The sequence below is a fragment of the Castanea sativa genome, chromosome 3 (genome assembly GCF_040712315.1).
Source record: "Castanea sativa cultivar Marrone di Chiusa Pesio chromosome 3, ASM4071231v1".
In the NCBI taxonomy this organism is placed as follows: Eukaryota; Viridiplantae; Streptophyta; class Magnoliopsida; order Fagales; family Fagaceae; genus Castanea; species Castanea sativa.
In genome coordinates, this window is record NC_134015.1 from 15,678,230 (window position 1) to 15,690,730 (window position 12,501).

General features: G+C 30.7%; 1 protein-coding gene across 1 annotated transcript; it reads right to left on the minus strand.

Annotated features, from left to right (window-relative positions):
* Positions 1-2,480: 2,480 nt before the first annotated feature.
* On the minus strand, positions 2,481-11,768 carry LOC142626993 (uncharacterized). The gene is made up of 4 exons (XM_075800764.1): positions 11,216-11,768; positions 10,330-10,401; positions 3,020-5,017; positions 2,481-2,836 (listed from the first exon to the last, which is right to left on the minus strand). Exons 1-4 carry the CDS (start codon positions 11,766-11,768, stop codon positions 2,481-2,483), a joined length of 2,979 nt encoding a protein of 992 aa, XP_075656879.1.
* Between the last annotated feature and the right edge of the window lie 733 nt (positions 11,769-12,501).

A 12,501-nucleotide genomic window follows, 5' to 3' on the forward strand; every position in this document is an offset into this window, starting at 1 on the left:
CATAATGTTCCAATTCCTTTAGCACTAGGTCCCCCCAGACGGCGCCAATTGTAAATGCACAATTTGTACCCGGTCTAATCACTAGGTGAACTCAGGCCCAAAGAGCCTTATACAATAAAAATTTGTAGAGTGTGGGCTTGAAACCTAGACTGTGGATGTTAGACAAGGGAAAAACAGGCTAGATTGCCGTTATCTGCGTGTTTAATAAATGAGAACAGTAAAGAATCTCTCCTTGGACAACTTGTATTGCCTTTCTTTCTTTTAAGAACAATATTATAATTACAATTCAAGTATTTGATCCCCCCTTCCTTCTGCCATCCTCCATCTTTTATATCTTTCTTCTTCTCTTGTATCCATCTTCTTCTTCCTTCTTTCTTCCACATACATGTATCACCAATCTCCTCTATAGATACTTGTCCCATCCAGCACCTTCTTTAAACCTCCAAATACCAGCTGGAAAGCTGAACCTTACTGCTCAGAGGTCATTTCCCCATTAATGCGGCCAGGGAGGTAGATGCAGAGTCTTTAATGCGGTGGTAGCAGCTTTTTCTCCTTTGATATTTCTCACACGTTCTTCCTTCTAACCACTGCGTGGATCACACCTTTACCCAATAGATCTTCCGAAATTCTGTCTCCAAATCCCTTGGTATGTCTGATGACCTTTACTGGGCCCGTCCGAAGAGATACTCTTCCTCGGATGACTCCTCCACCTCTCGTAGTGTGCATTGGCTTGTGGGCCTCAAAAGCTCTGCTCGGACAGACTTACATCACCAAATTAGGCCCAAGGCCCAAATAAACATTTTATCTATTTTACCCTCACAAAATATATATATATATATATATATAGAGAGAGAGAGAGAGAGAGAGAGAGAGAGAGAGAGAGATTCACTCATTGTTAAGTTTAAATTAAATAAAAATAATTTTTTTTAAATGATAATAATATATATGTATATATTATAGATAAACCTCTGTCTTCTTGTTTTAGTAAATCTATGTATAGTTTGTGTTCTTGAAAAGGACGAAGTAAAAGGAAAGAAAAAGTAGAGAAGTCATATTCTTATGTTCATTTATTTTAGAGAAATAGAAAGTGAGCTCAATTAAGCTGAATAGTAGTCTTGGTCTTAACTGAGAGAAGGATTTTGTTTTCTGGATCATGATGGGAAATATGATGGGAAATATGAGTTTTTACTTTGTAGGAATGCGTTTTCTGAAATGTAAATAGTGCAAATATAATAGATGGATGTTCCTTAATGAGAGCTACAAGCCTACAACCCATGTAAGGTTGAATTGTTAGAAAAAAGTAGTGATGTGGCGTAATAAGAATTTTGCAAAATTAAATGCAATGCTTCCATTATTATTTATGTAGTATAGATTGGGTCAATCATACATTTTTCAACATTACTGTACTCACACAAATGGTTTCAATTACTCTACTCCAATATGTTATATAAAAAAAAAAAAACTCTACTCCAATAGGTTTTTAAGAGTAGCATAACCTACAAAATATAATTGTTTAAAAGCACAAACAAGGAAAAACTATTGACGTTTTCTGTTGTCAATCTTTTTGGACATCCTTTAGAAATTAATTTCAATTTGATATTTTTGAGTGTTGTTATGACATCTCTCATGTTTATCCTCTCTTCAGGTGTCTCTGTTGAACAATCCATATCCAATTCCATAATGGACAACATACAATCCAACTTAGCATTAAAATTCACTTCCCCTCTTTTTAGCAAATTAGCATTATAATTTTAATTATTGAAAGGCGCAATGACTATTTTACCCAAACGTTTAGGCTCAAATCTCTAGCAAACATTTCATCCATGGGACTATTTCTTGTGAATGTTTCCATCAATAAAAAGCCATAACTATACACGTAGCTATGTGTGAAAATGATCATTTGTGATCCATACTCTACAAATTTGATTAAAATTTATTGTCAAAAGGTATCCAATATCTTTATTTGAAGGTATAATAAAATAGCTTATTAATATTATTTTTTTATGAAAGCTTTGTGTGTGTAAACATAAAATTGAATTTTAGCCCCCAAAAAAAAAAAAATGGTAAACTTGAAACATCACCTCGTGCCATTTAACCAATAGTGGCTAGCGTCATGGTTCAGGTCATAGAATCTTCATCACCTAATAATTTTGAAATACCAAAGTCACTCCCATCACATGTGCAACCATATCTTTGTTTAGCAGAATATTGCTGGGTTTCAAATCACAATGAACAATGGGTAAATGACAACCATTATTATATATAGTAATATAGTATAGATTGGGTAAATTGATGCCCCCAATATATATAGTCAATCATATATCATATATCATTCAACATTACTGTTCTCACACAATGCTTTGAGCTACTCTGCCGCAATAGGTCTTTTTAAGAGTAGCAGTAAACCAATAACATGATTCACAAAACATAATTAGTAAAAAGCACTAACAACAAAAAACTACTATAGAAATTTTATGCTGTCAATCTTCTCCGACATCCTTTAGAAACTTTGATTTGATATTTTTGAGTTTTGTCATGACATCTATCATGTTTATCCTCTCTTCAGGTGCTTCTGTTGAACAATCCATGGCCAATTCTATAATGGACAGCATACAATCAAGCTTAGCACTAAAATCCACTTCACCTCTCTTCAACAAATTAGCATCTATAACTTTAATTACTGAAAGGGGTAGTGACTGTTTTACCCAACTTTTTAGGCTCAAATCTCCAGCAAACATTTCATCAGTGGGATTCTTTCTTGTGAATGTTTCCATCAACAAAATGCCATAACTATACACATCGCCGCGTGTGGAAATGATCCCTAGAGATCCATACTCTACAAGTTTGATTAAAATTTATTGTAAAAAAGTATGCAATATCTTTACTTGATGGTAAAATAAAATTTCTTATTATTATAAATATAGTTTTTTTTATGGCAACTTGTGTGTGTAAACATTAGATTAAATTTTAGCCAAAAAAAAAATAAAAAATAAAAAGAATTGTAAACTAGAAACCTTACCTGGTGCCATATAACCAATAGTGGCTAGTGTCATGGTTTGGGTCATAGAATCTTCATCACCTAAGAATTTTGAAATGCCAAAGTCACTCACATGTGCCACCATATCTTTGTTTAGCAGAATATTGCTGGGCTTCAAATCACAATGAACAACAGGTAAAGAACAATCATGATGGAGATACTCCAATGATGATGCAACATCTATCATGATGTTCAATCTTTGTAGCATATCCAAGAAGTAGTTATGAGAATATAACCACTTCTTAAGGCTCCCCATGGGCATGTACTCTAATACCAAAGCTTTAAAATCAATGCTACTACAGCTACTGATGATTTTCACAAGATTCCGGTGGCGAATTTTGCACAATACATCACATTCAGTTTCAAAACTCTTAAACCTTCCTTCTATATTCAAATTAAAAACCTTTACTGCAACACTAGTCTCATCTGAAAGTATTCCTTTGTATACTGAGCCAAAACTCCCTTCCCCAACTAAGTTACTGTCATTAAATCCATTTGTTGCTTGTTCAAGTTCTAGGTATGTTATTCTTCTCCATGTTGCTAGACAAATCAAATCTTCTTGACCTTTTAGTTTTGCATCTCTCTTTTGGTGTCTCATTTGAACAAATACAAGGACTAATGCAAGTATTACTGCTACCATTATTGGTAAGATATATCTTTCACTAACTGTGGTGATTGTCGTTGATTTTCCAACATTCCTTGCTTCACAGGGTGGAACTTGCAGTTGAGGTGGACCACATAATGCTTGATTTCCCATGAATGATTGAGCTGAGAATTGAGCAATAAAACCTCCAAGTGGAATTTCACCACGTAATCTATTAAAAGACACATTGAAATATTTGAGACATTTGAGTTTCATTAGGGATTTGGGAATTTCTCCTGACAAGTTGTTATTAGATAGATCTAAATGCACCATACTTATCAACTTATCAAATGACATAGGAATAGGACCTTCAAATTTGTTATGTGCTATAGAGAGGTTTACCAAAGATTCTAGATCTCTAATAGTAGGGATGACACCTGACAAATGATTCCATGATAGGTCTATATGTGTTACATGCTCCAAATTCCCAAATTCTATTGGAAGATGGCCACTTAAAGAATTGAAAGACAAGCTCATTTGCAGTATGTCTTTAAGACTCCAAAGTGATGAGGGTATGGATGTCAACTTGTTGGAATCCAAGTACAACTTTTCTAGTTTAGAAAGACTTCCCCAACATGTTGGTATAGGACCCATGAGCTCATTATGATCTAAAAATAATTCAACCAAGCTGCTTAAATTACACAGACCATCTGGGATGAATCCTTCCAATCTATTGTGTTGAAGATACAAACCTTGGAGTTGTCTCATTCCTTCAATTGTAGTTGGAATAGGTCCAGTCAATTCATTGTTCTCTAGGTGTAGAGCCATCAACTTTCCTAAATTACCAATCTCTTTAGGAATGATGCCCTTTAGGCTGCAATGAAAAGCTACAAATTCTTTAAGAGAAGTAGAGAAATTTCCTATGGAAATTGGAAGGGTGCCATTCAATGGATTATCTGCTAGCACTATAGTTGTCAAATTTTTGCAATTTGTCAAAGATGAAAGAAAACTCAATTCTAGATTTGAAGATTCTCTAGTCAACATATTGCCGACCAAGTTGAGCTTCTCCAGATGCTTTAAATTTCCCATAGTATTAGGAATAGATCCCGAAATATAGTTCTCACCCAACTCTAATGCGGTAAGCTTAGAAGCATTTGAGATAGAGGGAGGGATTGTTCCATTTAGATTATTACCCCATAGGTAAATCACCTTAAGATTTGGAAGCCAATTGCCTATGCTTGATGGAAGATGGCCTGAGAGTTGGTTCAAATATAGACTAATGATTTCAATTTTCGAGTTATTGAAGATTGCATTTGGGATGACACCAGTTAAACTGTTATTGGCGAGAGTTAATTCCCTTAAATTTTGAAGATTCCCAATCTCGAGTGGTACTTCACCTACCAGAATAACTCATTAAAAAAAAAATATACATCCTGTATAAATGAGAAAATTTAATTACAACTATCATTAATAGGTTGCATCTAACAATTTAGTGCCTTTGACAAGCTCACAAAATTAACAATTAAGGTTGCACTATATATCTCTATATATATATATATATATATATATATATATATATATATATATATATATATAGTATTATATATCAAAAAGCTAAATATAGCATTTAGTGTTGTTACAATTCTTTTGAGCCACATCAACAACCATATCATCCATCTATTTCCATCTCTCTCTCTCTCTCTCATGTAACTCCACGTTAATTAGGTCGATAAATCATTGTGTTTTTTATAACTCTACTTTTTGTTAATATGTTTTGGTGTTATATTTTTGAGTTTTCCATAACAAGAAGTTTCTCTTTCTAGCTCTCTAGTAGTTTTGGATTGATTTTTGTTTGAATTAATTAATACTTATTTATTTTAGAAGTGAGAACTTGAATTTGTTTCAAAACATAATATTGGCCATGCATTTGAGTGTGCCTATCAATTATTTAAGTAATATTAAAAAGTAATTTTGTTATGAGTTTTTATTATCTTGACCATTTCCTCAAGAGAATGAAAATTTTGAATAATTTAGTTGAAACTTAAAAAGTTTAGTTGTATAGAAAAATAGTAGAAAAACATAGTACACTATAATAAAATTTCAAAGAATATGGACCACCTTATAAAAGAATACTATCAATCAAGCACATCCAAAATGATAGAATGATATATTAGTAAAGATAGAAAGAATAAACATATGCATTTGAATGTGCCTATCAATTATTTGAGTAATATTAAAAAGTAATCTTTTTATTAGTTTTTATTACCATGATAATCACCTTTAAAAGAATGAATAATTCGAATAATTTAGTTGGAATTTAAAAATTTTAGTTGTATATAAAAAAAAAAAAAAACATAGTACACTATAACATAATTTCGAAAAATGTGGACCATCTCATAAAGGAATAATATCAATCAAACAAATCTAAAATAATAGAATGATATATTGGTAGAGATAGAAATATGCAAAATAATTTTGGAAATTATTTAATTTTTAGGGAGACCAAATTATCTTTAACAAATTTTAGAGAACAAATTATATATTATACCACAATTACAAAATAGTTATATATTCTCACCCATCGCGTGGGTTTGTAACTATTAAATTAATCAATATATATTAATAGGTAAAGTTTAGAGAAAGTTAAATTATAATTTGAAAATTAGAATCCAATTTTGCTGCATGTGTCTAAATTTATGTGGGAACCACATCATAATTATCCACTTATGTTTGTGTCATATATCTACTTAAGTTTTTTAACATTTGTACCAAGTGAGTTAATGAGTACAAAATACTAAGAATCTAATATTAATAAACTACAAAATTAAAAAAAAAAAATCAATTACATATACTCAATAAAAATCATCACACAACAAAAAATCACCACATGTTTTATCTTATTAAGAATTAGAAAAACAATTATTATAAATAGTATTAAATTTAAGTAAGAATTTTGATATGTGACTAAATACGTTTACTTAAAAAAAAATTGACTAATTATTTATATTTTTATGATAAAAATTATGTTTAATTTTAAATGTATCCATATGTATAAATGTGTTACAACCTATTTTATAATAAATAATTTGAATAATTATTTATATTTTATAATAAAAATTTTGTTTAATTTTAAATACATTCATGCGATTGCATGAGTTACTTACTAGTTAATAATAAAAGCTTAATAATTAATTTTTCTACTCTCTCATTGTGTCATGTCATCAACCTATTTACAATCATTTCTCTCTTACTTTTAACTTTTCTTCGTTTGTAATCAAATCCTTACTATTACACTTCCCTCAATATTTTATTTCCATTTTATCTCTCTCCCCCATTATTCTCTACCTTAGTTACACTTCCTCCATCACTTTCTCTTCTTTTCCCAGTTTGCTTTTCAATAAATTTGTTATTCCCTCTCCTAGTCAATCCATATATTTTCCCACATCCATCTCTCTCTCTCTCTCTCTCTCATTTTAAACTCCTCTTCTCCACATTATTCCCTACTTTACTAACATTTCCTTCAACCTTTCCCCTCTCTTTTATCTCTTTTTCTACCCATTAATCTCTACCTTACTATTACACTTTCTCTATCATTTCATCTTCCTTTTATTTTCTTTTCTTCTCCCCCATCTTCTTTTCTGTAAATTTGGTTTTCTCTCAACTATTCCATCCACATATATTTTCCCCACATATGATCTCTCTCTCTCTCTCTCTCATCTTTAACCCTTCTTCTCTGCATTATTCCCTACTTTACTAACATTTCCTTCAACCTTTCCCCTCTCTTTTATCTATTTTTCTGCCCATTAAGCTCTACCTTACTATTACACTTCCTCTATCTCTTCATCTTCCTTTTATTTTCTTTTCTTCTCCCCCCATCTTCTTTTCTATTAATTTGCTATTCTCTCAACTATTCCATCCATATTTTTCCCACATATGATATCTCTCTCTCCCCCTCTCTCAAAAGAATAAGGTTACCCATGTTTCACATGAAGATAAAGTGGCTATTGTTGTGACTAATTAGGGCCTTATTAGAAAGAAACAACTGATCCATTTTTAATCTATTAAGGGGTAGATGGAAGTTTATGAGTTTAGTCCATGTGGACATACAGCCTTTACTTGAATCCTAATTTCCTAAAGCTATGTAATTCGAAAAATATGGTTCATAGCCACCTCTGGAATTTTGGACGTGTAGAAATTTGTGCTCTTTTTGTACCCAGTACGTACGTAACGTACCCACTCAAACCCAAAAAAAAAAAAATTTGTACCCCATTTTCTAAAATATGATAAGTAGGTCCTCCATTTTTAACAGAAAATAGTCAAAAGATAAAGAAAAATTAAATTCTCGTAGTTAGCAAATTATATGATAGATAAGAATCTTAAATAGCTAATTGTAGCTATATATGTTGACGAACTTTTTTGTATTTAAAAAAAAAAAAAGATTCTTAATCATAAGTCCTCTCTCCCTCTAATAGTTTTGCTTTTGATTTTAGTTTGAGTTATTGCTTAGTAGTTAAGACTCCACGCAATATGCATGTGCTAAATGCATATCAAATTAAAAAAAAAAAGATAAAATCTACAAAGTTATTTATGAATTTTACCATTTAAAGGAGCTCTAACAAATGAGTAGTATGTTTGCCAAAGTTTGCAATTTGAATTACTACGAGGCCACCATCTGTCAATCTATATCTCAGAAATTTGATTTATAGCACCTTTTTGAAGATAAGTTGGGTCCAGATCTATACTAAAAGACTTCAAAATTGAGGTCATATCACTCAATTTTTATTATGAATTATTTAATTTTGATTGTTTTTTTTTAATGATTTATTTACAAACAATATCTTTGGTTATATTGTTTTTCAATTAAATTCCTACCATTTTTTCAAAGTTGTTAGATTAAATTAATAAATTCACTATCTCCTAAAAAGTTAAACTTTTATAGAATCAATATTTTAACATAGTAATAGAGCAAAATGTCCTTGATTTAATACTCTATCACCACCTTAAGATTCTCCTCTACCAGTCTTGGAAGCATTGTATCACGATTCTTTATCTTTGAGTGAATGAAAATTATGGCTGGTTTCAAAAAAATAAAATAAAATAAAACTATATATATCACCACATCACCTCCCATTTAATAACCTATGCGGACGAGATTTCCCATTTAATAACCCACATGGACGAGTTTATTCGGAAATGTAAAAACCACATAATCTATCTCTGCAATATAAAATAACTGAAGCACAAAGAAGCATAACAATTTTGTTATTCCTTCGTCCATCTATTTTTAATTCCTTTTTCTCTCCTTGACTTTTCTTCTCTTTATTCCTTAGCTTAAAGTCACATTACCTCCTTCCTTTCCGATCCCCTCCCTATTTATCTCTTTTTCTTCCCACCATTCTCTACTTTACAATTACTCTTCCTTCACTCTTTCCTCTTTCTTTATTTGGACTCTTTTACTCCCCATGTTCTTTTCTATAAATTTGCTATTCTTTATCTCATTCAATCCATATTTTTCCTACACTAAAAAACCTAATTACTCTCTCTCTCTCTATTTTTTTTTCCTTTTGGTGAATTTCCTGCAACTCTACTTCAGATTGATGATTTTTTGTGTTTTCATAGCTCTATTTTGTATTGATATGTTCAGTTTTTTAATATATATGTGTGTGTGTGTCTATATATATATATATATATATATATATATATTTATGTATATATTTATGTATGTATGTATGTATATGTTAAAATTCTCAATCACAAGTCATCTCTCTCCTTATATTTTTTTTTGGAAATGGAGATTGAGTGTATGTCAAAACATGTCTAAGTATTTGAATGTGTGCCAATTTTTTATTAATAAATTATTTTGAAGCCTATTAATCTTTCATGCATGCCTTTTGGTTTCATTTAATTTTAGTTAAGAAAATATTGTAATTTTGTGATGAGTTTTGACTATCAAAATATTCTCCATAATAGAATGATAATTTAGAATAATAATTTAAAACTTAAAAGTTTAGCTGTATTATAAAAATTGAGGAAAACATGACACGGTATGACAAAAGTTAGAACAACACAGACCACCTCGAAAAGAATACACTCAAAATAGTAGAATCATATATTTTTAGAGACAAAAAGATAGAAATCACTTATAGAACTTGCTTCATTTTTAGAGAGAACAAATTATTTTCAAAATTTTTAACAAATTATGCATTATATTATGTTAAAAAATCATTATACATGTCATTCATCAAGTTTGTTCTGGTTTTTTCTACAAGCTTGACTCTCCACTCTCCAGCACTAGAACGCTTGTTTGCATAATCACCATAAACCAACATTTAGTTTGTAACAAATTAGGGAAACTTGTAATACATATAACATTTGCTCTTTAAAAAAAGGTGACTAACATGGAAATTGTTAGTAGTTGCTTCTCTGATTATTGTGGTCTTTCCAAAACCCACAATAGCATGTGTACACAAAATCCACCACGCTAATTGAAAGAGAAATTATTCCATATACTTAATGTATTACTGTTCATTTTTCTTACATAAAAGTAAGTTTCATGTATATAACTTATAGATTAAACTCACCTTTACGTGAGAAGAGAGCATAATATACTGGATACACTAAGTCATTTAACCTAATAGTTTTTAAAATTCCCAACATTCTTTGAGCAAAGTGGGAAGTAGTATTGACATTGAAGTGGTTATCGCCATACCTGTAAAGTTGTTGTCATCCAAGTGAATTATCTTGAGGGAAGTACAGTTTCCTAAACTTCTTGGTATCCTTCCTGAAAATTTTCAAAAATTATCATACAAATGATCAAGAGCTAACAGACTTAGCTTAACTAGCTAGTAATAGATTATGAGCCTTTATTTTATCATTGATTATGTTACTGCAAAGAACTTTGCACCAACTACTACAACAACGTCAAATGATTGTGGAGAGTTAGTCACATCGATAGATAGCTTCATGCACCTTTAAGTTAGCTATGTCAATTGGTATATTCATGCTAATCGAAAAAGTTTACTAAGAAGAAAGTCCAATTGGATTGGAGCTTTAAGCTAGGATCGATAGGTTTTATTATAGGTAGGTATTTGAGATTGGATAAGATTTCTTATACTTGTAACCTCAATTTGATTAGTGAAATATTTAGAAGTTGTGACTTATATATCACTCATTGAGATTTTTTATGTGAAAATTTTGCCCATTGTTACCATATTATCATGTACATGATAATATGGTAACAATGGGCAAAATTTAGAGTTCAATACAATAGAAAATAAATTAACATGTTAATTTATTTTCTATTGTATTGAACTCTAAATTGGCAATATGGTTGTCTTAATTGAATTACATATAATTGGACTAATTAATCTAATTGATAAATTTAATTGAATTGAATTTAAACCAACAATTATCTCATCATTACATATATTCTTTCTTATAAGCATTTAGCATATTTAGACACTACGTACAAAAGGAATGATGTATATATCCAATATCTAAGATATTCTCTATAGAGGAAAAAATAAACAAGAATGGTAGATGCTATAATAAAATAATTCAAGATAAAAAGTGGTAGATAATGAAGGGCATGAAACCTGAAAGCATGTTTTGTCTGAGATGAATTATTTGCAGTGACGATATGGTGCATGGAGTTACTGGGATAGTACCATTGAACCGGTTGCTATTAGCATAAAACTCTCGAAGCTTAGGGAAGAACCAAAACCATGATGGTAACACTCCAGAAAAGGAGTTCCATCCAAAGCTGACAACTTGCAATCGACGCAAAGAAGCCAACTCGTTGGGCAGAGAGCCATGAAAACTGTTGTTTTCAAAGGATAAATGAGAGAGTGACGATAGGTTTCCCACATGTGGAGCAATGGTTCCTGTGAGACCCATGTCAGAGAGATTCAGGGCAGTGACTCTAAGGTGTTTGGCACCGCAAGTGATGCCAATCCAGTTGCAAACAGAAGTAGAGGTAGACCAGTTGGTTGCCAAGATTTTGTGAGGGTCATCAGTGATATGGGCTTTGAGAGCAAGAAGAGCTGATTGGTCTGTGGTGATGTTGGTTCTTACTGCCACAGCTAAGCTAGCCATAAAACAGTGCAACAACAGCAATGCATAAAAGCGAAAAAAGGCCGAATTCTCCATGAGTTTTTATCTGTACGTAGGTTGAGATGCGAGGCTATTGTAGCAAACAAGTAAGGCTGGATGATGTATATATAAATGTGGAAATCAACTTTTCTTCTAGTACATGGAAAAGGAAGGAAATTGCTAAGTCAACAGTCAATTTTTGTTGACTACTAGTCCTCATCCAAAATATTTATATAAAAAAAAAAATTGTCTTTTCATTTGTTATATAAACCCTTTTCTACTGTGAATATACATATCAATTTTTTACTAGATATAATATTGTATTTTTATATATATGCATACTTTTATGTTTATATATATATACTTGACATTAAATTGTATAAATTTTAATAATTTATTAATAATACTAATAATCAATTTGTAGTAATAATTCATAGATTTGTTATAAGGTAAGATGTTTTCAGTTTTAGTTATAATTTTACTTTATATAGGAAAAAAGTTAATCAAATTACTCTTAAAGAACTTTGGGTTCGTTTGTCAAGAAAATAAATAAAGTTTTAACATATAATTTTATCTAGTAATGAGCTAGTGTTCAGCTCATATTCAAAATAAAATTACACGAACAAATTTAAAATTTTAATATTTGATTTATGGTTCAACACATCATGCTTTTTTCTCCTTTATTTTTAATTAATTATTTATTTTTAATCAAACGTCTAGAATACGATAGAAACTAACTCGTAATTATATATTACTCAAAAAAAAAAAAACTTGTAATCTATATTTACTA